The 27,608-nt window shown below is 36.0% G+C and overlaps 1 protein-coding gene and 1 long non-coding RNA gene across 5 annotated transcripts in view; one reads left to right on the top strand and one right to left on the bottom strand.

The window, feature by feature from the left end:
- Positions 1–27,608, top strand: part of LOC133270559 (uncharacterized) — a 985,299-nt gene that overhangs the window by 89,921 nt on the left and 867,770 nt on the right. The window lies entirely within an intron of this gene.
- The window catches only part of CACNA2D3 (calcium voltage-gated channel auxiliary subunit alpha2delta 3), a 448,379-nt gene that overhangs the window by 76,695 nt on the left and 344,076 nt on the right, over positions 1–27,608 (bottom strand). For all 4 annotated transcript variants that reach the window (XR_009743824.1, XM_061455854.1, XM_061455855.1 and 1 more), the window contains 10 exons: positions 22,057–22,140; positions 16,704–16,775; positions 16,414–16,475; positions 14,510–14,577; positions 12,674–12,719; positions 12,423–12,520; positions 11,515–11,608; positions 8,407–8,502; positions 7,038–7,159; positions 6,377–6,457 (listed from right to left, as the gene is read on the bottom strand). Coding sequence is in view for 3 of the 4 variants with exons in the window: in XM_061455854.1 (XP_061311838.1) it covers positions 6,377–6,457; positions 7,038–7,159; positions 8,407–8,502; positions 11,515–11,608; positions 12,423–12,520; positions 12,674–12,719; positions 14,510–14,577; positions 16,414–16,475; positions 16,704–16,775; positions 22,057–22,140 (823 nt within the window). In the remaining variant the exon portion in view is untranslated. The remainder of the gene's footprint in view (positions 1–6,376; positions 6,458–7,037; positions 7,160–8,406; positions 8,503–11,514; positions 11,609–12,422; positions 12,521–12,673; positions 12,720–14,509; positions 14,578–16,413; positions 16,476–16,703; positions 16,776–22,056; positions 22,141–27,608) is intronic.

The raw sequence follows: 27,608 nt of genomic DNA, 5'->3' as shown, positions 1-27,608 counted from the left end.
TGCCATCCTCTTTTCAAGACACACCAAACACATCAGAAAACACTGTTAATATTTGGAAATACGGTCTACTGGTAAGAAAACAAATTAGTTTATCTACCGTACTTAAACTAGTATTAATGTATGCATATGCTACATGATTCCAGCTTCATACTTGCACAAGTTTTCAAAAGCACCTGACAGTTTATCCTGCTGACTTGTTCTGCAAAACATACCTAGAATCTGATTGCTACTAGATCACAAGGATCTTCCCCTGACCAAATTACATAGTACTAAAACCCAGACAAGCAAACAAAAGATTCCAAAGAAAAAGCAGGAGTGCAGAAGCAAAGAGCAAGGATGCTCTATGCAATTTACTACACACGTTAATACCATACAGGTTGGGATACTGTTATAATTCACCCTTCAGAGCCCCAGATTCTCTGAGAACAAGCTGTGAGGAAAGCCCAAGAATTAGATAAATAGGGGTTGAATTTTCAAGCCAACACTAGCTGAGTACCACCTTAAAAAGCCCTGTTATTCAATTATTCCACCTCCTAATTCTCTATGATAAAATTAATTGAGAACAAATACAAAGGAATAAAAATGTGTGAATGGTTGTGAATACGCCTTCTAACTTCAGATTCCCTGTTCAGCCAATGGAGAAAGGCAGGATTTTGCCACATGCTCTGAAGCATCCTGTGGAGGAGCTTACCTCTCTCTGTGCATTACCTAACAAACCGTATTTCCCAAGTCATGGCTCTTAACCTAAGTCTGTGAGTTGTTTAATGTCAGACTGCACAAATACACATTTCATTTTCCTGAAACTGAAAACATTAATCTACATGCTAATATTATATGATATATAAATACAAAGATAATATTCAAAATTAACAAAAAATTCTGGAAAAAACATAAACCAGTGGTTTTCCACCAACGCATGAAAAGCATTTTGAGGGATTTACTAAACACTACTACTGAATATAATCTTCTGTGGCTTATAATGTGGAATAAAGATTAAGTAAATCACTGTCTTGCCTGACAAGGAAAAGATCTATTTTAGAATGCCTCAAAAATTTGGTTGGTGTATCATTATGATGACATATTCATTTTCCCTTAGGCCTTCATACTAAAATGCAATTTTATACACGGTATCATAAATTTTAAGGTTTGTATATGACAGTGACATTTTCTTAAATCTTTTTAATAATACAGTAATACCAAAACAATGCACATAAGAAAAAATAAAGAAAAAAAAAAAAAAGAAGCACAAAGCAGATATATTTACTCTATGGGCTATTGTAACAATATCTGTAGTTCAAAATAATTTTTATTAAATTATTGGGAGTCAGTCTTTCAAAGCATTTTCTGGGATCTTGTTTAAAGAGAAATGTGCATGCAAGCTCCACTTGAATTCATTAAAAAAAAACCCTCAAAACCTGAATGGATTTTTGAGGTCGCATGTATACAATGCACACATATGTACATATATGTGTGTGTATATATATATATATATATAAAGTTAAATACTGGATCCTGGCTTTACTTGGAACAATTTATTTGTCAGTATAAAACATAATATTCCTTGTTTACATAAGGATTTTCAGTGAAATCATTTAAAATCAAACTGTCAGTGACTAGAATAGTCAGAGTTAAGCTGCCTTCAGATTCAGTTACACCTCTATCTGACTACAAAACTCTGCTTAATGTATTTTAAATAGATATTTTAGTGTATATTTAAATGTAAATAAAATCCACATACAATAACATGCATGCGCTGCAGTTTTAGCAGAAATCAATAGCTGGTGCTTTTTTTTTTATTCTGCTAAGCCATGTGGACAGGTTTCTTTCCAATAAATTTCTTACATGAGAAACAAGTCTTTCAGCATTGCTGTGTGGCAGAGAACAGGGACTAACTTACACTTGTCATGACCTTGTGTTATGGCACCATCTACTATGGAATTAAATACACCTGCCATACATTTAAGAACATAGTCCCTGGAATCTTCAGTGTCACATACCTATATAAAGAAAAGACACTATATAAAGATAGGAATCATGGATGGTAGAAAGGTATCTCCCATTTGCTTTTCAGCTTTTACTGCTTGGCAGCAGAATATAATGGCTGTGACAAAAAAGCAACCATCCTTAATCATTCTGAAATTAACAGTAAATCTATTCTGTTGAAAGGACTACATAAAAAGTAGGTTATTCAACATGTTCATGAATGCTAGAATCTTATCCTTATTGGTGCAATACTCTTACAAGAGCTATAGACTTCTTGGTAACCTTTGCCACAAAAGATTCTGCAAGCATCTGATCTTCAGGCCATCTGTATGAGGAATGCTTAATACACAGAAGAAAAACAAAAACACCAATCAAGAAGCTCACAACTGTGAAGAAAACCAGAGTTCCTTCTGTACTGATTTTTCTCTTCTGTCCAAACAGGAATTACTGAAATCATTCTTTTTATGTAGCTTCAGCAGAAAAGAATGAGGGTAAATTCACAGAACTATGTTAACAATTGACTGCACATCCTAGGCAATCACTCTTCTTTGAGAGAAAATTATTGTAAAGATGCCCTTACATAAGAACAGCATGGATTTCTTTTCTTTCCAGAATCATACTGAATAAGAGAAATCTTCAGATTACTGGAGTATTTTCATTTCTCTCTAATTTAGCTACACTAAGGTTGAGTTAATCTACTATTCCAGCTAAATTGACATAGAGCAATGTGAATGTTCTTCTCGTCATAAACTACAGGTCTCACTCTATTGGTAAAGTTTTTTATGTTTTTAAAATGAGTGAATTAAAATATTATTTGATTTTGATTGAGAGACCGCAGAAAAACATCTGTGCAGGGAGGACCTGCTGAGTGTTTTCTGCGTCTTAATTTCAACTTTGCTAAATAGGAAGTCCAACACAAAACTGATTATATATAAAATATTTTGGTAGAAAACAAATATGTAACTTATTTAGATATTCTTTATACTTTGGTACAATAGAAACAAATGTCTTTGCAATTCTACATTTTTATCGATAGGTGGCAATAGCAATAACACACCCCCACCCCCCCGTTTTTCCTATCTAATTAGCATATCTAGCTATATCTGATAATTTTAAACAATTTTCTATTGTAGAAAGAATATGCTGATGACATTCGAACTAGGTTTTGGAGTAGTACTATCTTTTTATAGGCTTATTTTTCAAATGTGCGTACTTAGGTCCTTTGCAACTGACCGCGTAGTCTTTTTTTAAAATGAAAAGACTGTGATATACAGATAGTCGGCAATCTTATTAATCTTTAGAATGACTCATATTCACATGGTATCACCTTTGCTCTATGTCCTGCATTACTACAAATGCAGGCACATTTCATGGTCTTCTGTTACAAATTTGCATACTTCTTCACAACACAGAAGTGGTTTCAAAACGAAGAGAAAAGACTTTACCATGGGTGTCGTAAAACCCTGGAAGAGGTTTCCCAGAAAGAATCAGCTTCTCCATCTGTGGAGAAATTCAAGACCTGCCTGGACACAGTTCTGGGTAGCCTGCCCTAGCTCAATATTCTCCTCAAGATCTAGTCCACAGGGATTGGATTAGATAATCACAAGATTTCACTTCCAACCTCAACCATACATGTGTACAGTCTGCACAAAAGTAGGCATAAAAGAATTAAGGAAAAATTGTACTTAATTTCTAAAGTTATAAGCATTTTTTTTTGTTGTTATTAAACAAAAATGGACTACTTCTCCTCATCTCCTGCAACCTCTAAATTTCAAATGAATGTGAGACTGAAGATGGTGCCTTTGTATGATTTAATCCTTCATTCTTCTGACTAGGTGTCCAGAGCATTTTACTAAGCACTGCTATGGACTTTTTTCAATAAGGCTGGAAATTCCAGGTTCTGCTTGTCCTATGAATAAAAGCTAAGAAGTCCTGACAATTTTCATCAGGCATTTTCTTCTGTGTTAAGAAATTTTTGACCCAAGAAGATTGTGTCAGTTCTGTTATCTTTAATTAAACATCTATGGGTCTAATTTTCTGTTTCCTGTGAACAGCAATGGCCTCTTTCAACACAAAAGTCTCTTAAGGTCCTATATTGTACTCTAGCTTTTGAGCCAAAATGCATCTATAAGGAAGTACGTATATGAAGGTTCATGTACTCTCTCAACACTCAAAAATCTCAAGAAAGAAACATTTTTCATTTTTTTGAGCCTGCTTTAATCCATGATGACTTTCATTTGCTTCTGTCCCCATCTCTTGCCATAACTGTCTTGGTGAGCACCATCTTTAAAAATTATTTTAAAGAAAATCATAATGATGAAACCATCACCTTTCCCCACCCCCCAAAAGAATGGAAATAAAACAAGTATGTAACATATACAAATCCTACGCCTCACTTATCCAGATACCCATATATTAACTAATTCTCTCATTTACCACTGCTCCAGTTTCTGCCTCCAAATCCATCTTGTTTAAAACGGAATGCTGCCAACCTTATCATAAAGCCTAAAAAATTAACTAGATGCTGGGCACTTTATTGAAAACGTTCTGATGGAAAAGGTAGAACTGACAAGTTGCATTTAAAAGGACAAGAACAATGCACATACTTGTTTGTCTCTGCACGGCTGTAGCTGGCTGAGTGATACTTTCATGGAAAATGGTTTGTACAGGTCCTAAGAGGCTTCTCCCACCCAAAAAAAAATAGAAACCAACTGACAAACAGAAAGCTTGCAACCATACAAGAGGGCAGGGGAAAATTATTCAAAGCAAATTCTTTAAAAGGCTTCATACTGAAAAAATGTTTCCAGCACACAGTTTCTGAAGTTTACAGAAGTAAAAAAAACAAAACCAAAACAAACTTATGTGCTTCAGTGCAAATACACTGCTCATAATTTTCATGGCAATATACATTTACAGGTATCATGAATATCTTTTATGCGCTTTGGTATTAAAAATCATTGAAGACCCTGTCTTTATTTTAGATAGAAAGTATGGCATCCAAGTAATTTTGAATGTTCAATATTCAACAAAATTACTGGGGAAAAGGAAGTAACATCTGCCTCTCTCATTTACAATTACTATTAAAAAAAATAAAATTGTTGACACAGTATTAGAGTTGGTTACGTGCAATACCTCCTTGGAGTCAATGCTAAATTACAAACAGTACTGAGTAAACCCCCCAAAAAATAGGATGCCTAGTAACCCTACACACTTACAGATGATGGCAAACTGCACAATAAGCCTTCTGCTAACTCCAAATGATGGAGCATTCTAGAAATATCAACCTTCTTCATTGTACAGCGATATCTCTTAATTACTTCTTCAGCAATTTTCAGATAATTTGCATTATCATTAGTTTATAAATGTTGTTTTATGCTTAATAGGAGTACAAAGTCATAATTAAGATTTCCTGTTATCTCACAAAAGAGATCAGTAAGTTGTGAAGAATGCATTCACGTAAACTGGAGTCAGAGGGTGCTTTCCCACTGACCCTATGAAACCTACTATTATCAGTGGAGATATTCTGTGTTTGAGAAAACAGATTAGAGATTTCCCAGTTATCTGGCACATTCTTGCTCTTTCAGTATTCACTGTATCTTACTGTCCTTTAAATCATATTTATGATTTAAAATAGGATGGTTCTTGCTTTGTGTGGTAGGTATCTAATTTTCCCTGAAATAAGAGGGCTGGTTTCTGGCATAATAAACCATAAGACTTGTCTAAATTAATTCTTTCTCCAAAATCAGTAACCATTGGGTACTAGAGAAAACTGGTCAGAAAAGCATTTGGTCTTGAGTGAGAATTTAAAAATTACTTATTTTTATTTTCTTATTTCATCTGTATGTTTTATCTCTAATCTGTAGTTGTCAAACTTCACTTTTTAGTCTTTAGGTACTGTTATACACTTGGCTGGTAGACTGTAGAGCTTTGTTATTCAATTTATATGCTCTGATCAAATCACAGCTCTGATGATCTACACAAATGACTGCTTTGTATCACTTGTTATAGGCCAGGATCTTTACACCTGAAGAGTGTGTGGAACATTTACACACCAGATAGTTCTTCCTTGTATTTCTTTTTCCTTAGCATAATATATTTTGATTTATGATGATACTAAAATTGTGTCTACTAAAAATGCTTCATTGATAGTGTTTATTTCCATTATGACAAACTCCATAGCTCATAGGGAGCTTGGATAGTCTTAGGGAGAAGAGGCATTAAGTGTTCTCTACACTAAGTCATTCAATTATATCTTAAAGGTACAATTGCACCTTTTCCTTCTCTTCTCTTCTTTAAAGATGGTATTCCTATATTAAATTGCTGCTAACCCAAAAGAGAAAGTAGTGAACTCATAAACTGCTTTAAAAAACTGAACAAGTTACAACAATTTTACCTGCAACAACTGGAGATTTTCTGTCATCCAGAAGTTGAACAGCAGTACTGGCTGTCACTACATTGCTTTTGTTTGCCGTTTCTGTAGCGTGCATTAAAAAAAAAAGAAAGAAGATATTTCAGAATGAGGAAATTGAGATTCCCCCCCCCCCCCGTTTGAAATAACAGACCATGAGGATTTAATGCTCAGAATATTAGAAAGCCAACATCATGTTTTATCTATGCACAAAACATACAGGCACTGCCATTTCAAAATTCCCCAGCATCCCAACAACAAGCTTAAAGCACTGAAATGAGTAATCAATTTTTGCCTTGCCTGCTACATGTGGCAAAAAAGGTGACAATAAAATTGGCAGCCAGGGTTGGGCTTCTCATTAATGTGGATGCTTGCTCTGCTGGACTTGTATTGCTTAAAACACTAAGCTGTAAATTCCACTAGTGCAAATAATAAATGAAAACTGTTACAACACATCTTGGGGTTTCACTTGGAGCCCTGTAAAAGATGTACCCGGCCGAAGGACTGGTAAATTAGATGCAAATTTCAATGCATATTTTAGATTAATATTTGAGATTAGCTGCAGAGCCCACTCAGTACTGACATATTTGGAATCCTTTCAGCACCATATATTGCTCAACATTAAGAGAATGAGAAAATTATAGACCTGTACTAAACGGGATTGAATAGACAAAGCTCCCAGGTATTTGCTCAGCGGCTCTTCTGTACCAAAGTGGAAAATGGTCAGCATTAAAAATGTTCTCCTTATCTTCAGCTGTCAGGAAATCTCTTGAGAAGGAAGAGAGAGAAAGAAAATACTTATTGTTTGTTGTATGGCACAAAATAATTTCTATCTTTGGAAGACAAGAAAAAAACAAAATGCAATTTTAGGAAAAACAATGGTTTGTGCCAATTTCTCTAATACCATTTGTTCAACAAAAGGGTTAATTTTAGCCCCTAATAATTATTTGTGACACTTGCAATTGCTTTTGTTGTGAAAGATGGAAAAAGTAGTAAGAAAATAGCGCCTCTAAGTACCACTAAAAACACTTCTATTGATGTGTACAAATAAAAATGCTTAGTCTAAAAAGTCTTTTTCTCTGAGCACAGTGTAAGAACTAGGAACTTTACAAAGTGGAAAAGGCACTGGAGATTTGGTAGTTCGTTGCCACTGGCATTCACTCTTACACAATGAAACAAAGTAATTTAACAACCTAATTTCCAAATAATCTGCAATTGAAAGTTTGCATTAGTGAAAAGAGTAAGTATGGTCTCCACACTGTTGCTCTAGTTTCCTCTCTGACAGTAACAAATTGCTGTGCTGTTGATTTCACCTGTCAGGCTACTCACGCTACAACAGTTCCTTGTGATCTGATAAGCACATATAAATTTATATTCAATACACCTAGTTTATCATAAACATCAAGTACAGATTTTCTTCTGCATTCATGATGCATATAGATTTGCCTGACACTATCAAACTGGTGCCTGGAAAAGTCATTAATTATGGGACCTTATTTTATAGATCTCCATTTTAAAAAACCTGTACCTCCAACTAGATTACATCTTCTCCCAGCAAAATTGGAAACTCCTGAATGGTGAGATCTCCTGATTAGCTTCACCATATCCTCTACTGTGACTTGGTTTTATTTCAACACCAAAAAGATTTTCATAACAACGATGCAAAATTCCTGAAAAAGCCTACAGATGGGATAATAAAATTGAAAGAAAAAAAAGTGATCCTCATCTGCAGATGTAGCATATTAATAACTCTGCTCTGAAGAATAAAGATATGATGCTAACTCTAAGGGACTAGGCAGAGAGTAAATGTATGGGCTACAGGTGTAAAATAGCTCATTGTTCCAACTGCTCCAGCTGAAGAAAGAATCTAAGGGATCCCATAACATCTTTCAAACTGGTTCTATGTATTTCAGTATGCCAGTGTAAAACCCTGGAAAAACAGTAAACGGGCTTCCTAAAACTGAACATTTTCCTTCTTTTCTCCTACTGCTGCCAAATACAGCTTTGTTACTTACTGATTAGTAAGCTGCTCTGGACCCACAAACAGGTTGATACGAGATAGTCCAGTCCGTGTTCCAAGGAAGGCAACTTCCACTCCCTTGTCAGAGTTCCTGAAATATAGCAGAACAGAAGAAGATGATGTTTCTAGACAGTAAACAGATAAAGCTATATTACTGTTAACAGAGAGTACAAGTGTACACATTTTGAGAGAGACTAAACTTTAAACATTTTTTTTTTTTTTAAATGCTGGGGTTTAAGTTAAACTCGTGGTTTTTGGAAAACATACAATGTAGAAATGCTATATATACCAAGAGTCACTAAAAAGTGAAAGACAGTAAATTTGGTAGGTAGGATTCATGAGGAGAAACTTATATGGAAGCCATAGAATAAAAATGTGTGGCATAGCTATGTACCAACTATTTAATAATCACTGGCAACCAGGGACTTAAGATGGGCTGGAATTCCAGATCTTGCTCCCAGTACATTCAATACTTCTGTCATACATATATTATTCAAGTCATAGAATCACAGAAGAGTTAGGGTTGGAAAGGACCTTAAGATCATCTAGTTCCAGGCCCCCCCACCATGGGCAGGGACAACTCTCATTAAACCAGGTCACCCAAGGCTCTGTCCAACCTGGCTTTGAACACCGCCAGGGATGGAGCATTCACAACCTCCCTGGGCAAACCATTCCAGTGCCTCACCACTCTTGCAGTAAAAAACTTCCTCCTTATATCCAATCTAAACTTCCCCTGTTTAAGTTTTAACCCATTACCCCTTGTCCTATCACTACAGTCCCTAATGAAGAGTCCCTCCCCAGCATCCCTGTAGGCCCCCTTCAGATCCTGGAAGGCTGCTATGAGGTCTCCACGCAGCCTTCTCTTCTCCAGGTTGAACAGCCCCAACTTTCTCAGCCTGTCTTCATATGGGAGGTGCTCCAGTCCCCTGATCATCCTCGTGGCCTCCTCTGGACTTGTTCCAACAGTTCCATGTCCTTTTTATGTTGAGGACACCAGAACTGCACACAATACTCCAAGTGAGGTCTCATAAGAGCAGAGTAAAGGGGCAGGATCACCTCCTTTGACCTACTGGTCACTCTCCTTTTGATGCAGCCCAGGATACGGTTGCTTTCTGGGCTGCAAGTGCACACTGAAGCTGGCTCATGTTCATTTTCTCATCAACCAACACCCCCGAGTCCTTCTCCGCAGGGCTGCTCTGAATCTCTTCTCTGCCCAACCTGTAGCTGTGACTGGGATTGCTTCGACCCAGGTGTAGGACTTTGCACTTGGCATGGTTAAACTTCATGAGGTTGGCATCAGCCCACCTCACAAGCGTGTCAAGGTCCCTCTGGATGGCATTCCTTCCCTCCAGGGTATCAACCGAACCACACAGCTTGGTGTCATCGGCAAACTTGCTGAGGGTGCACTCAATCCCATTGTCCATGTCAGCGACGAAGATGTTTAACAAGATCGATCCCTGAGGGACAGCACTTGTTACTGGTCTCCAGCCAGACATTGAGCCATTGACCACAACTCTTTGTGTGCAGCCATCCAGCCAGTTCTTTATCCACCGAGTGGTCCATCCATCAAATTGATGTCTCTCCAATTTAGACACAAGGATGTCGTGTGGGATAGTGTCGAACGCTTTACACAAGTCCAGGTAGATGACATCAACTGCTCTACCCCTGTCCATCAGTTCTGTAGCCCCATCCTAGAAGGCCACCAAATTGGTCAGGCAGGATTTCCCCTTAGTGAAGCCCTGCTGGCTGTCACCAAGCACCTTGTTGTTTTTCATGTGCCTTAGCATGCCTTAGCAGGAGAATCTGCTCCAAGATTTTGCCAGGCACGGAGGTGAGACTGACTGGTCTGTAATTCCCCAGGTCATCCATTTTCCCCTTCTTGAAAATAGGGGTTATATTATATTAGGTGTGACCATTGCTCAAGAAAGCAAAAACTAAGCTAGATTTAAATCAATGTAGCTGCCATCAGGATAGTTTTTAGCCTCTAGACCTTATGAAAAAAAAGTGGCACATAGCTCAGGCGCAGCTCTTACTGTGTTTTGTCAGTACCAAACTAGCTACTTTAAAACTAGTTCTTGTATGGGTACAAGAACTTCAGTCATATTACCGGGACCATAGTCTTGGCCATCTTGCTGTCTCATACTTCATTCTTCAAAAAATGTCCTGTCTCATTTGTGTAAGTCAAAACATGAAAGGGGATCAAAAGTCTCCTATTAGTGTCTCTCCACAGCTGTGTTCCTTGTGTTTACTGCATCTGTTATTTCATTGTGCAGGAGGATTCAAAGAATCCTTAAACCTCTATATAAATTCAGCAATGTCTACAACATATTAGCATGCAACAATTTCTTTATCTTCTAAGTGGCGACTGGCTAATCCTTAGTTTGATGACTCAGACCTTATCACATTGATTTTACTCATTCAATATGAGTATGTGCTTTACAGCATATATATTTTCATTCAACTTTAAAATTGTTCAAATTTAGCAAAATATAATAAGGATACTCTCCAGAATTGCCCTTCAACCACATTACTTCATGCAAGCTACTAATCTCAACACTTGTTTTCTTTAATATATCTCACATTTTGTTACTTAACACCTTCGTACATCATAAAATAAATGAAGTAAAGCAAACTCTAAAAAGGAGGAGTTAATCCTGATTATCTGTAACAGGAACCTAGATTCTAGTCAGTTCTGGAAAACAACCAAACTAACCAACCAACCAAAAGAATTAAATATATTATTTACTTTACTAGTGCAAGTTTTTCCATATATAATTTGCTTTGAGACAAATTACCAATCCCATCAACAAATTTGGTAAATTTTTCATTATATTTCTCAGTTACTCTAAACTGCTTGTTAGAAATACTTAAAACTATAAGTCGCAGATAGAATGCAATTTCATTAGTTATATCAGGTAGTCTTACAAGTAACCATTGTTATGTACACATAAACACTTAACACTGAACTCAAAATTAGTGGTATTTAGGATCAGATGGCTAATATAACATTTTCATTCATATTAGGATTTCTTACATTCACAAACATAACTATTAAAGATGTAGCCATGAATGACACATAATGACCAACATAAAGCTTGCTTACTCTGATTTATTTAATGCTAGACTGGTCCAATAAGCTTCAATTGGTGCACTCACAACTGCATCAAACAGCACTTCCTGGATCAATTCTTTATCACCTATTACAATATATTAAAATCAGTAAACATATGTGCATATAAAGTGGAACTTTTTTAGATGAGTAAATAATTCTTTATACTGTACTATGTTTAATCTGTGATATGCATTCCAAATTTGTGCACTATTAAACATTTACTATGTAATATTACATAGTATTTTACCACAATGCAGGGTTTTTTTTGTGTCATTTCAGTGCACTGACAAAAAATTTTGGTTAAAACAAAAAAGAAAAATAAAATTCTTTACTTCATGTAACACATTCATGTACTTATTATGTAATGCTCACATTTGTATATGACAAGACTAACTAAAACAATTAGGTCTACTAACAGCCACAGAAGCTCTACATTTCTGCAAATAGACAAAACATACACTTATCTGTCTGATGGTTTGTTTTGTATTCTGCTTTACAGTTCAGAAATGCTAATTGCATACACATTCTCCCCAAAATACTCGTGAAATATTTGGCATATTCTTTAGAAGCATGATCCAAGGCTTGATTCAGACCAATCATGTTAAACTTACAAAAACAGATGGAATGATAATGTTGCACAGTATAGCTACACCATCTGAACAGAAACTTGGAAACTTGGTTCAGGCATATTGTTTACTGGAAAAGTCAGTCATCAATATCTTTATTGATACACTGGAAAGAGTTCAAAACCAAATGAAATTCCAAAGTGACAACAGCCAAGCAATCCAATCTTAACTTATCCCTGTTTAAGTTAAGTAGCTTTGCATTTTGTAGGAAGTTCAGTGCAACATTTTAGCTGGAGTAAAGCCTACTACACGTGTATTCAACAAAATACTTGCATTGGAGCAATGGCTCTTTTCCTGTGAGGTAGCGTTTAATTGCTTCTAGCTGAGTCATTTGACGGTGTTCAGGATGTAAGTCAGTGTTGCAATAGGACCTGTGAACATGTTGTCAAAGCATTAAGATGTTAATATGTATAAGCATGGTCTCTCTTTGTCTTTGAACATAAAGAATTTGGCTTAGCAAGCACAAACAATATGAAAGCAAGAAGGATAACAAACACAAATTTCATGCTTTGTTTAAGGCTTACCACTCATCTGCTAAAGATACATCAGGGTGTTCTAAATCATGCAAACCTGTAACAGGAATAATAATGGGTTATTTAGGGAACAGTCTGGGTAACAGATGGTTATTTACATACACTCCATAACATAAACTCTTACTTCTTGGAAAGTGCATTATTACCACAACATAATAAATCACAGTAAACTATGTTCAAGTACACTTCAGGGTCTAACAAACTGGCAAAAGCCAACTAAATCATATCTAAAACTGAAAAGGTAGGAAAACCTTTTTTTTTGTGCTGTTACGTTTTACTCATACAAATTACTCATATGATACATTTGAAGTTTAGAAGAAAACTTGAGCAAAGGAAATACACAATGGTAACTGTCTCCTACTCATACTCCCTTGCTCTATTTGCCTAGTAAAGTTCTTTATGCTAAAATACATACTTCACATTTCATGAAAGTTGTTCTCTTTAGAAGAAAAAAGTCTTTAAAAAGAATAATTCCCTCAAAACCTAAGTACACAGCACGCGAACACAAACAGCAACTTAAAGGATTGTTCAGAATAGGTTTATTGTACTAACAGGTCATGCAAATACTTGTAAATAAGAACTATATCATTAATTATATAGCTCAATAAAAATGTACTTTGGCAATTTTTAAAACTCTTAAAACACTTGTCAATAGACAATAACCAAACAGGATTTTGAAGGCAGGGTCTGGGTTTAACCCCCAGAGTACATAATAAACAAGGACAGAGCTACAGTGATTCAGGAAAGCAGAGGAGTCAAAACTAAAACTATAATTAGAACCCTTGGAAAGGACAGTGAGGTGCCAGTGACAGAGAATCAGTGAAGCTAAGAGTGGAAGAAAAGAATCAATAACAGCTATGTTAACATTTCTGGTGCTGCACCCACGAGGAAACATCAGACAAGACTGTCTGAGATGAATGGTTGGTGAAAGAAAACAGGTAAAAGGGACGTTTGGAACAGTTTGGAGAATAAGCACCTCCAAGTCTCCTGCTGTGCTCTCTTTCTATCTAGACATGTATTTGCTGTGCAAGGGACTCAAACTTCAAAGCATTTATTTTTAAATCTCTCCTGGGTACAGGAACATATTCATGTCCCAAAATACAGCTGAGGAACAAATGCCTGAAGAAATTAACTGTCTTATTTAACAGCACTGACAAAACAAGAAGCAGAATTAGAAACGGAGACTTCAGTATAACATCAGGAAGCATTCCTCTATTGAAACAGTTTTTGCTCAGTAACTGCTAAAACTTCTTAACCCATTTTTCTCTCTTCTGAAATGCCTCTTCCTTCACCTTCAGGAACCTTTGATTTTGATCTCGTTGTCAAACTACTTTATCACCACTCACAGTTGATGCCTCCAGTCATTTTAATCGTGGACTTATCAAAAAGTAAAACCATAAAGACAGACAGTCCTTCCCCTGGCTGCTTCTGCTGTTAATATAAACATGCAAAATGTAAATCCCTGTAGACAAAGTAGTTACAGCTCTGAAAAAGTTTATAATGTATAGCCTGAACAAAAAAGCCAGAACCACTACAGTGCTCTTAGTGGTTGCTTCATTCAGAAAACACCACAAATGCTTAACATTGGACCCCGAGTGATTACCTGGAACACTAAGAGAGGAAGACAGAAAATGATTCCCATCTAAAGATTTACGAACAATGACCATGCTTAATAAAATGACGGAAAAAAATCCCATGAAGTAAGATATTTAAAAAAAAAAAAATCTAATTACCTTACATAATCTGCAGACAAACATGCAAGCTTTAGGTCTACCAAACCAACAATAAAACTACTGTGTAAGCAACATGAGAAGGTAGGTATCTTACCTTCTTCTACTGTTACATTCCCTCTGAAGAAATATTTTCCATGTCCTCTCGAGAGAGCCACACCTAAACTGTGCAGAGAAATAAAGCAGACCTTGAAAACTGTGAGACAAACAGTAACAGACATTCAGAGCTATTTTAATTTCTAACATTGCCAGCTAGTGTACTGTGATTAACTTTAAAACTGTTTGTTTCAAAACCCTCACTGATCATATATATTGTTCAACTGGCTGCTTCAATGCTGTTTCAGTTCTGATGTGCCTGTAACAATTGGTTGTATTTATGTGTGCTTAGAGGTGCTCTAAACCATTATTCTCTGGCAAACTAATAAACGAGCTCCTCTCAGCTCACTGCTGTTCACCCAGCATGAGGTTTCTTCAGCTGAGCCTTCAACAGGGCCTTACAATGAGGGAGACATTTTTTTGTACATCAGACTAAGCTCTTCAGAAAGAATGTAAGTATGGGAATCAATGGAGCTACTGAGAGGAAAAGAACTTTATATGTGACAACATCATGAGTCCTCTTAGACTAAGTTTTCTGTGTTTCACATTTTTAGCTAGTTTAACTTTTTTGCATTAACTCCAGCTTCATAAATTGTCAGCAGTTATATACCCAGTTTGGTCTGGTTTTCAGTCTCCCATTTAAACTATGCAAGTTTAATAAATTGGCTAGGGGATCCCATGCCTTTTCTTATTGAACAAACACACAGAGTATCTTCTGGCATTCATTCATTCAAAGGGATTATATTGGTCTAGGAATCTGCCGATAATCAGTAACACTGGAAATGCATGGGCTGATACTTTAAGTACATGTAGAGACATCAACTCCAAGAGTACACATGCCGCAATCAGCAGCTCAATCTGGAAATGGGCTGAACAGTAAACATTTTTGACACTACAATGTATATTTTAATAAATCTTGCCCTGCTGTCTTCCTGAATCTGTACTCCTACCCATCAAAACTAGATACAGAAAAAAGCAAAACAGTTTTCCTGCTATATTTCTGTCCTAAGAATCAGAACTTACTGTATGCATATATGTAGCCCCATATATATGTTTATCGAATAGGGTAAGAATCACATTGCCACAGGAAAAAAAAACACAAACAAAAAAAGCACAAACAACAATAAAAAAATCCCAGAGACCTCACTGAGTTTTACCACCCGTGTGTGAATTTTAACAATAAACACATGCATTAGAGATCAGACAAATGTGCCTATGTGTAATGTATCTCAAGCTCTGTGAAATGGTTCCATTGAAGAAAATTTCAGTTGAGTATTGCAACTATAAGCTTCCTGCTTTAAGCGTAAGGTACAGTTAACGTTCTTTTATTAATGGATTATTTTTAATTCAAATATGAGCAATATGAAAAGTGACTTCCTGTCTTTCTTTTCATTTTTTTTCCTCCTAAGATGCATGCCAAAATAATATGGCTGACTTACTCAGTTTTTGTTATACAAATACACTGAAGGTAGTTCAGAGAAACAAAATATCCAAACCTCAAATTGGAAGTGAAATACTATCTCATTTTACATTACATTTTTGTTGTGGAAAAAAATCAAAATGGGGCTCAATATGTAGTTTCTTAAATGGATTATAGTATTTATAGCTCTCCAAGTACTTGCAAAAGCCTTTCGTTCAATGTAAACCTCAACTGAATATTTTTTTAATGAAACGTAAGCCATGACAAACACTGTGAGTTTGACTGTGTGAGCTTGCACAAACTTTCCATCCCTGGAAAAGCTTAAAAGCATGCTGGTAGGCTCCTTTTCCTTGCTATTTTCAGCATTGTCCAGGAATATTTCATTGTCAACTTTTGCTGATGAGCTTTCAATGAGTTCACAAGTTCTGTATAAATGCAAATCCAATGACTCAGATGAAATGCCCATTTATTATGGTCAGCTCTACCTGAACGGAGTACCCTTGATGTCTGTATAATAGTAGTCATTTGTCATCACCAATACCCGCTTCTAGATTCAGAACAAGAAAGTCAGAAGGGGAGGGAGGAAGAAGTTAGTTTGCTATCATAAATGTATAAAAGATCAAGTGGTTAGTCACTGATAAAATGACAATGTTTACATTCTGTGAGTGAAAAAAACATACTGCAGTGAATCATATTTATAGGAATCTTTAAAATTGTTTTAAAAAATGAACTGCTTGCTTTATACTTAGTTGGAATAATATCTTATACATTGTACCCCTTTATCCACTGTCTTCTTCACTTCCATTGAGAATTTCCCTGTTTTCCGATTGACCATTGCATTTCGAAGCTGAAATGAAAGGAAATGCACATCAATTCCTTTATTTGCATTTTCTGTAATTCTTTCAACTCTGAGCTCTCTGGTACACTCTTTTAGCCGAAGCAGTACTTAGTTTTCTTCATTTATTCATCCTCACTACACTCTGTACAACCCTCTTACAGATTTTATTATTGACTGCATATGCCAAGACTCCTGCCACACAACTTTAGGTAAGTTTTCAGCATTCTTCATAGTAAAATGCCTCTTTGTGTACTAATCTGAATTTGACAAGGGATAAACAGTGTAACTGACTACTATTCTGCAGTTACTGCATAGGAAGATAAGGACCAAGTTCCCAACTGGATTTTGCTGATGTTAGACAAGGGCCCAGTGTTTAAATACATTGACAATTATACATATAATAACAAAGCATAAAAGAGAAACCCCCACTTAACCTACATTATTCATTCTGCTTCTGCTCGATACCCTACATGGGGCTGCATCCTAAATTGCATCCTATCTGCATCAGAAATTAGAACTAGTAAAAGAATGACAGCCCATTTGATCAGTAACCTGTTTCAATAGCAGTACACAGCTTGCGCTCTGTGATTCCCTCGGATTGTCCACTGATGTCCAGGTGCCCTTTCAACATGACAAATATTACCTCTGTAATGGAAGCCCTAGGTCAGTCACAGCTTTAAGAATTGGCCTGGACCACTCCCTCTCAATTCATCCAAAAGACTTTTAAATCCCCTTCAAAACCAGGTTTCATTACCATACAAACCAAAACCTCAAAGCAGCTAGGGAAAAAACATAAAACAAATGAGAAAGGGTTTTTACACAGTGATCTACCTGCTGCTCTGCAAGTTAAGTCTGTTACTTTTTAGATTACCACAAACACCTCTTTTTAGTCATTTTTTTCTAGCCTCTACATGAGCTGCAGTCTCACAGATCTGAGCCGCAAAGTCCCTCACACACAACCTATAAAAAGTCTTCCCTCAGCACACCCATTTGCTCTCTAGGAAAGAAGAGCCTTCCTCCAAGAGGGTACCAGCTGACACAGCCTCTCTCTTAGCTGATCATGCCAGGATGATGAAGAGTAAAAAAAATCCCAAATGTTTTGCAGTATCCCACACGACCCAGACACTGCTGGTCTGAGAGCAGGCTCTCTGGGCTGGAAGGGAAGAATGAAAAGACATGGGTTTTGAGAAATCTTCAGCCTTAGTGTTTTGATTTTGGTTTTTTACCAGTTCAGGACTCTAGGGAAGAAATAAGAAAGTTACCATGTAGCAGTCATACCACCCATATATGGAAACATTTTATTTGAATGCTTTTAGATGGAAGAAGTAATTCCTTTGCGTTTTGTGGTAAGAAGCACCTATAAATCTTTCACATGAAAATTCCACTATCACTGATCAATTCACACTCCCTCTTCAGGGATATTCAAAATGCAGAATAATATTGACAAAATTTTTATGTCTCTTCTATTGCTTGTCTAAACATAATTTTGGACATTGTGTTCTTGCTGAATAAACATCTCCTGTTCTCCAGTACTTGCCCAATTGCCAAACTGGGCAATTCAGTCAGATTTTAATGAAAAACTGAAGATAGCTGTATCAGTGCACTCTGCAGGCTTTCCAAGTTAGTATGGAATGAAGAGAACGGCCAAACTTGGCAGTGAAGTATCTGGTTTTATTCTCATGAACAAGTTGAGTGTGGCTGACCTATCAAAAACTGCAAACTTTGCAGCTCTTTAAATTTAATTCTAGGGCATCCAGACTTGAATTAACAGTCCTACTCTTCTGTCAGTGAGTGTAAAAGAAAAATTTTTAGCTGGAGGCCTGTATAAAGTAAAGCATATATTTTACTGCAGATTTTTTTTAACAATACATAATAAGCAATTCTGGAAATAGTTTCCTATTTTAAGTTTTGTGGTTTTGGACTCAGAGAGCTGGTCTTAATTAACCATCTACTTTCTAACATTTACAGAACAGTTCGATTTATCTTTAACATGGTTTTCATTTTTCTCCTATTGGTGCCTGCAGTTGTCTAAGACCCATTCCTCCCACAAGCCTCAGGCAAGTCATAGATTTACAAAAAGGGCCTCTAAACTCTCAGTAGTGTTTAAGATCAAGTCTGCATGTGGGATTTAAAGTCTTACTTTTCTTCTTCTTTTTTTCCTTGCTGTGATTACATTTCTTGGCTTTGTAATCTGGTTTCTCAGCTCTTCTGCAGTTTCATCTCCCTCCTCAAATGCATAAAATAAGTACTGCCTCAGTTGGCTTCAAGCCCCAAAATATTCATTCATGGTCTTTTTTATTTGGAAAAAAATATTGCATTCAGGTAGAAATTATAATAATAAGAATTTTAAGAAGTTAGTTAATGAGAAAAATGGTTTTGTCCAATCTATCTGAATCTCTTTGGTACTGTGCATTCCCAGACTTTGCTGGAAGACACAGTTTAATAAGCTGATGCTAAGATTTCTATTTCTAGTAAAATGCAGTAACAGCAAGATAGCAAGTACTGTTAACCTGGAAAATGATCAGATAAATATATATTTACACTGACTCTATTTCAAAGTGAAAAAAAATCTATCCTTAGGTCTGCCACCGTTTCCTTACTGGATGATTAGAGAAAGCCTATTTCTTTACCTCTTCTGAGCAATATGTATTACTCCTTCAACTAAATATCTTCCAATCAATTTCTAAAAACCCAGTTTCACTGTTATAGTATGACATCACTCTATATTCTTGGAAAACTATGTAGCCATTAAATTTATGTGGTAAAAAGTAAGAAAATACCTTAATCAGCTACCACATAAGTGATCCGTGGGAGGAAAATACACCAGTAGTAGCCTATGTTATTAAAAGCAGCTACGTGAATACATTGATTCTTTCCCTCTACAGTTGAATAAACAATGCTTTACTACCCAAGGTTGGAAAAAATCAAGATTGGCAAATCTAGGGCTTTGGGTGAAGCACAGCCACATGTAGCTCTCAAGTCAGTAATTTACTTCACAAACTTTTAAGTCTCTTACAGAATATTTACCATTTTCACTCAAAAATAACAACATTAAGGAATCACTTATTACAGAAGATTAACAAAAATAACCTACATTTTTGGACACTCATTTGGACGCTCACATCACAAAAGTTTCATAAATAGATGGATTTCATTACAGTAATCTACAGAACTTCCCTCAAATTCCATTTTCATTCTAGCTCTAATGCCAACAACTTTGCCTGTAGCTCCAATATTACTTTATTTTGCATCTTCTATTTTACTCTTCTATTAGTGTTTCTGACCATCAGCCCCTCTGCAGGTCTTAGTAACATGATCCAAATGACTTACATATTATTTCACGCGAAAACAAACTTGTAATGACATACCTCACTTTTAAAAATAGTTGTAAAAATATTATTTGTTTGACATTGCATTTTTTCTACTTAGATATGTGCATGAAGGTCTCCACTTCTGTGTCATTGCTGAAGTATTAGGACAACATTTGGAATGTTAACACCTTTTTCTAGAATATTTAACTTGCTGTTTTTTTCAGATAACACTTGGTCACTACTCAACAAACACCAGATGTGTAGGCTGTTTTACAAAACCTACCTATTGGTGGATTATTTATCAAAGAATGCCTGCTTATCCAGGCATGCACTAATGAATTATTAGCATTGATGGGTATTATTCAAGGAATTAACTAAAACTCTGAATTTCTACTAAAATATGATGAAAAATGGGGATTAAAACTTTAAAAATTAAGCAGAAAAGTATTTGGAAGATATAAAAATGGAAAAAGAAAAACAGATAAAAGAGAAATAATAAAAATCATGAAGGTTTGAAAGCTGTACTTAACTACAGTGATAACATTTGAAAGGAGAGAGGAAAATTTTAAAGGTCATTTGCAGAGAACTGGTTGAGTAATACGTGATCAAAGATAAAAGGCAAGGTATAAAATATGAAGTCAATGTGATTGCCAAGATTGCAGAAGGCTGCTACAGTATATGAAAATCTAATGAGGAAGCCTTAAATAGAGTACACATAGAAAACTGCACAAAGCTATAAAGAAACATTTTTAAAAGTTTGACTGTGCACTCCAACACAAAACTTTAAATAAGGAAGTAAGATGGCCTCCTAGGAGAGGATGAGGATAATCTATCACCCGATGAAACAGACATGGGGGGGAGAGAGGGAGGAACGTAAGATATATATTTTGTAAGGGAGAAAGAAAATATAGACTTATGTCAGAACAGGGATCAAGAAATTAGGACATCTGAAGACTGACAAGACTCCAGGGACAGTCGTACGTGATCCATCCCAGATTTCAGAAGGACATGACAAAGTAAACATGGGAACCTTCAGTGGATATATTCAAAACCTCTCTGGAAAAGCAGAAGTACAAGGGACTTGAGAGAAGCTAACAAAGTATTGATATTTGAGAAGGGATTGAGGAGACATCTATGAAAAATACAGACACAAAGTCGTGACTTTAGCAGTAGGGGACCTATGGGAAAAACTAAATTACAGGACAGAAAGGGGGAACACCTGGAAAGTTACAATTTAATTAAGGACAGTCAGCACTGATTCACACAAAACGAATCATGCCTAACAAATCAGATTTATTGAGGAAGTAACAGAAAGACCAGGCAAAGGTTAAGCCATGGACATAAGGAAAGTTTTTGATACAGTACTGCAGAAAAGGCAAAGGCTGAAAGGTAAGAGTGAACTACAGAGTAGATGGAGCATTGAAAAATTAGTTTAACGGAATGGACTGTGTGCATAACAGCTGATAGGTATAGAACACATGCTTCTGCAGCTACCCATATGTCTGAAATTAGGAGTTTGAATCTGTGCTCAGAACAGAGGTCAAAGAATCCAATTTTGCTTATTCGTCTGATGTTTTTTAGATTTTGTACATTAAGGAGAACAGCTCTCATTACTTACATTAAGGAAAGAGGGAACTCATGGAAAGAAGTTAAAAATCATTCCTTCATTTCAGTTTCAGCAGTTGTCTGTGCCAGTCCTAAAGAGATATTCTATTCCTTTCTCTAGCACTATGCAAAAATACACAATGGGATGGATGGAGAATGCAAGGGTACTGAGCTTTATCAAAGATACAGAGTCTCTGTTTGCAGTAAATGCATATGTAAGGAAGAATCAATACAAACCAGTTATAAAATTCTGAATAAAGGGTCTATTGCCTTTTCCTTTCTGAAAGCAGTCCTCTCTAATGACTACTTAAACAGTTTCCAGGTAGTGGGATGCAACAATGTCTTCTGACAGGGTTTTTAAACACATCACTTACCACATCATCTCTGTCTTCCCACTCGACCTCAGACAGATCCACACTACTGTAGTTGGGCTTTCTTCGTTTCTTACCCTCTTCATACTGGCATAAAAAAGGTGAAATACTTAGCACATCCTGGTTTATATGTATATAGATTTTTCACCAGAACATATTAAAAATTTGATGGATGCATGCTGATTGTACGTAATACACATAACAGTAGGCAGTTTAACTCCTACAAAGTACACCGTATTGCTTCATGAGTGTTATCCATGTACTAAAAACCGACACCACACGATTATTTGTATGATCTCTTGCCGTAATACAAAGCTTTTCTTGATGGACGCACTGGAATTCAAACCTGGCAGTTGTATGTCCTTCTTCCCACATGGAGAACACATGAAACACTGATCTTCTAGTTTATGTGAAATATCTCAAACTAGCTCTTTCAGCTGTACAGGAAGTGATATTTACTATAATCTTATCAACAAAATGTTTACCCGTTTCTCTTTAAACAAGATAAGATGCAAGTCTTGGGAAGTATGGTGTTAACATTTGCTGATACTACATTTTAACTACAACTTCATGGGAGAAAAAGTAACAGTAATGATAATTTATGTGATTTTATCACTAGACACTGTTACGCTGTAAATCACAAACATTTAAAACATTTTAGTGACAAATTGATTTGACACCAAGGTGTTTATAACATAGGAAATTCTGCCCTCTGCTGCACATTGAAAATCAGAGAGCCAACTAGCGTAAGAACAAAAACCTTGCTTGGTGGAAGAAGAAAAAAAAAGTATTTAAAAAGATCTATGAATAAAGAATCTGAATGGTTAAGAAAAATTATGATAATTTGTTTGAAAAAAATAAAGCTGGGAGAGGATCAACATAATGTGAATGTGGTCTTTTATCTCTTACGATGCGTATAAACAGGAGGGAAAACCACAAGTCTTTCTATGAAGTATGACAGGAGCCATTGGGATACTGTAAGGAATCCCCAAATTGCTCTTGTGAATCCCCAGCAACAGCATCATAGAAGCATAGAAAATGCACCTGTAAGGCAGTATATATAGCCAATTCTCCTCCCTCAGGGCAGGACCAACTATACTATAAACCAAACCTGTCAGTATTTGAAACAGCCAATTTATCACTGGGGCCACTGGTGCAGGAACTTTCAATCACATTCTGCAGATTACAGAGAAACAAGAAAGGCCAAAGAAAAACTTGCTCTCTGAGCATTAAGGTCATTCCCATCCTGACTTTTCTCTTCCGTAAATTAAAAGATTCGGACGTGAATCCACAGTTGATTTTGTAGACCACAGTATTTAAAGCCAGGGATGACAAAATCTTCCTGAAGAACAGCAAACTTTTAAAAATACTGACTATTGGAAAAGAGATTTTGTGATATTGGTAGCATTTTAAAGTTTCTTCCAGCACAGGCTTCACTGAACCTCCTTAATTGTTGCTCATAACAACCTGGATACTTCAATTATTTCTAAGATTATTATTTCGGGAATGTGGAATAAAATCCTGACTCAATTAGCATTCTTCTTTTGAACAACAAAAATGCTAGCAACTTTCTTGGTGTAAATCTTAGACTAAGTTCTGAGAATTCATGCAGATGCAATTGAAAAGTACTTTCAGTGCTTTTTCTTGCCCCTTCTTCTCCACTAGAAGCCACAATTCTTGTAACAACAAGGTTATTTACTTCTGGGCTAATGGTATTCAACAGATGGGCAGAGAAATGTAAAGAATTTCAGCACATGCTTATACACTAGACTGTGAATTCAAGCAGCTCAGCACAACCATTAATTCTTGCTACATGACAGCTTTGATATTGAAGGAGATAACTATATCCAAATACTAAAGTACAAAATTTGCAGCCAATATAGTTAGCAAGAATAAAATATGAGAGGATAACATCCGGTTCATTAGCAGGGCTTGATTTTTTGTAGCTAATGTTTAGCAAGCCTTTCATTATGGCTGCAGCTATATCAACATTATCTTTTATCTCTACTAGAAGTAACTATGTCTACTCTCTGCAGCTGCACCAATTAACTAAGCAAATCTTTGATCTGTTTTAATCCTTCTAGTATAGAAATGGTTACAGGCAAGCTCTGAAATACTGAGACCTGAAAAATGTCTCATAGAAGTTAGCTGGGATCATTTGAGTAGAGCAAACAACTCCTGTACTGGTTCCAATATTTAATTACATCCTTACACACAGATGTTGAAGAGTTTCTGGGCTATACTGCATTTTCAGACACATGTGCAAATCCTTACTTATGACAATAGGAGTTGATCTTTTGTGTCTGACAGCAGAAGTAGGCTTCAAATAAAAGGCAAACCATTTGCATAATACTGGTTATGGGGTTTGTATCTATTTTAATCATACAGATTCCACACCTTGCACTCTAACAGCAAAAACCAAAACCAAAAGCAATCAAAGGAAGAGCTGGATAAAACATTCAAAGTTCTGCAGCAAAGCCAGAATTGGAAGCATTCATGCCTTAAAATATGCAGAAACAAAGCCAAAATCCCAATACTCAAGCAAAGGTTAGGCTCTATAATCACTGAAAGGAACTGAAAGTGCAGTTCTTAAACACGTTTAGGACAGGAACTAGTAAAGTACTGAGATGCCTAAATCTTCAATTCAGCTATTATGCTTTAGGGGTATCATTCAATTGCCTACACAGGAATTCAGTAAGAGCAGATTTAAGTTATGGTGCAAAAAAAAAGGTGGCAGGGAAAACAAAAAAAAACTTCCAGCAAGGACAGAATACAAAAAAAAAAAAAAGCAATTATTTGTACATCTGGGTAACTTTGCTCACAAATCTTATCTTCATGAAGATACTACCTTATTCCCAGCAGTAAATTTACATATCTTTATGCTTATGTAAGTAGGGCCTAAAACTTAAATGCTAGTGGATCAAATACAAAATACTTCATAACACTACTGTTCAACTGGCCATGCTTCTCTAGCTTCTTTCTAGTTTTATTGATTCATTAATTCCTTAGTAAAAGTTACACATGGACATAGAAGCAACTCATCAGCTTTTAAAACTGGCATTTGTCTGTATCTTTTTCTCCGGTAGCAAACCTAATCTTTTTATCTCTGAGACTACTGGGTTAAGTATAACATACTGATTGGAGGCTGAAGCCAAACCCATCTGCAAGATTACTACAAAGCACTGAAACAAGTTATTAAGAGACCCACTGGGAAAGATAGAAACTAGGATCTCTACCAAGTTACTCTGATTTAAGTGTATGAGGAAAAGAGTTAGATTTAAATTGTGTGCTGTTAATCTGCTTTGGCCAGTATAAAAAGTACAGTGATAATATGCAGCAGTTAACCTCCGAGAGAACAGGGAGTGTAGGAGGAAAATTTTTAGCTATCATGACTGCAAAAAAGAATCTTTTTGTCTGCTCAAAACTACATGATAGGTCCAGTGTATTTTTGTTTGTGGAAAAAAACACTGGAAACTATTTTGTTTGGTCATTAGAATGAGCTTTATCTTACTCAGTATCTTTTATTTGAGGCTTGGCCAAACTCTTATACCACTGGCTGATTCAAGCAACATGTGACAGGTACTGTTTAAAGACTGAGTCACATTTTTTCACCACCCCATATACAAGCATTTACATGTGCCATTATTAAACTCTCTGCTTTGATATTTTATTTATTTTTTTTTTTAACATGAGCAGTCCCAAACCATCTGCATTGAATGTGACCTGCCACGTGTTTAGAAAGTCAGAGTGTAGCAATCTGATCACAGAGGGAGCAAGCTACATCTTAACAGCTGCAAGCCTTGGGTCTAAGGTGATTGGAGTTTCTCAGACATGCTCCATCTGGATAATGGGGAGGCAGGAGAGAGGAAGTTGCTGTGATAGCAGTCTTGGAAGTGCCAATAGATTTTAGCAAGCTTGCTTAGCCACACTTGTAGAATCATCTGTGAGAAAATATTATAGTGACAAAGTATGTACTAAATAACAACCAAAAGCTAAAGAGTTAAAATAATTCTAAAGGAAACCTCTTCATGGTCAAACTTCTATCCTATATACAAAAGAAAGGAATCAGGAACTAAAAAAAATGCCTCCAATTTTAAAACATAGCATCAATTGATTAAGTTTCATCTTTTTGGATTAGTACTACAAAATTAGGATAATGCATTAATCTAAAAAGGATTTGGGAATTATCCCAATTCTTTTGTTTAGAAGAGATGAACTTGCACATATGCGAACATGTTTTGTTGAACTTGAATTCTACAAAATTAAATACAAAATACAATTGCATGTAACTGACATCAAGCCGTCCTGTAAAGGTATTCTTATCTCCAGTCTGATAGGAAACGCTGAATGAACAAATATATGAGGAAAAGCATCATTATCTAAAATGACACATTTTTGCATATGGTTTTAAATAAACAGATGCAGACTGAATACACAGTCATTACTGCAATTCCCTGGTCCAGCTAGTTATTCAGGTACTTCCCTTCTCTAAGATTCTGGACACTAACATCACTAGTTTGTTCTCTGGTGTAGCTCCAATTGATGTAATGCAAAGACTGCAGCTGTTTGAAATGGAAACTGCATTGCAGCTGACTTTACATGGTCAATGCAATAGTAAATACTGAGAACTTTATCAGCTATCCATCCCAGCATAAATCGGTACTGGGTCACACTTAAACCACGACACTTTGCAAGGGGAAAGTTCTCTTTACACCAACTTTCAGAGCAGAATCATCTGTTTCTGTAATGTGCACAGAAAGGAAGGGGACAGGGGCGCTTCCTTCCTAATTTCCAGCAATGATTGTAATAATTCAAAACTGAAAATTTCTTTAAATGTGGATTAAGTCCTTCAACATTAGTCCATTAATAAAATAATATTTCTATCATAAAATGCTAAGAGTTTACATAGTATGGGACAAAGATAAGGTAATAGAAAAGGTCATGAGAATACAGGGGAAGAGATCACTTCAATAGATTGATTCATACTTTGACATTACAAAACAAAACAAAGAAACAATAATAATAAAAATATTAATAATAATAATAATACCCAAACGAGAAAACGACAGCAAATTTCCCTTTCCTGATTCAACTGTTTATATAACATCTCCAAGTGACTGAGCTTTCATTCATCATGAACTACATAGATCCAAAACATTCTGCCTGGGGATACATGTGAAGCAGCATCCTATCGCAATGTAAATCACTACTGCTTGGCTTTTAAGCTCTTTATTTAATTTGGATTTTTTTTCCTGCTCACATGATCCTGATTTGTCTTCTGTGATACTTTTATTTCACAATTTCCATTCAGTTTGCAGCCTCAGATGACCTTTTACTGATGTGCACTTAACCTTGAACATGTAGAACACTGACAGGTGTCTAGTCAAAACTAAGTTGCTTCCTACACAAAGCTCCTGATTTTAATATTAGAAACATAATATCTTGATTTTCTTAGGAAGAACAACTTCCCTTTCCAAAGGCAGACTTTCATGACAAGCCTATTAAGTTGTTAATCAAGAAATTCCTAGGTTATGGTTGGCAGTAGAAAACAGTTA

The sequence above is a fragment of the Pezoporus flaviventris genome, unplaced genomic scaffold, assembly GCF_033815535.1.
Source record: "Pezoporus flaviventris isolate CSIRO_AGI_PZ_B2104156 unplaced genomic scaffold, CSIRO_AGI_Pfla_v1 ptg000021l, whole genome shotgun sequence".
NCBI lineage: Eukaryota > Metazoa > Chordata > Aves > Psittaciformes > Psittacidae > Pezoporus > Pezoporus flaviventris.
This window is presented reverse-complemented; position numbering and strand designations above follow the sequence as displayed.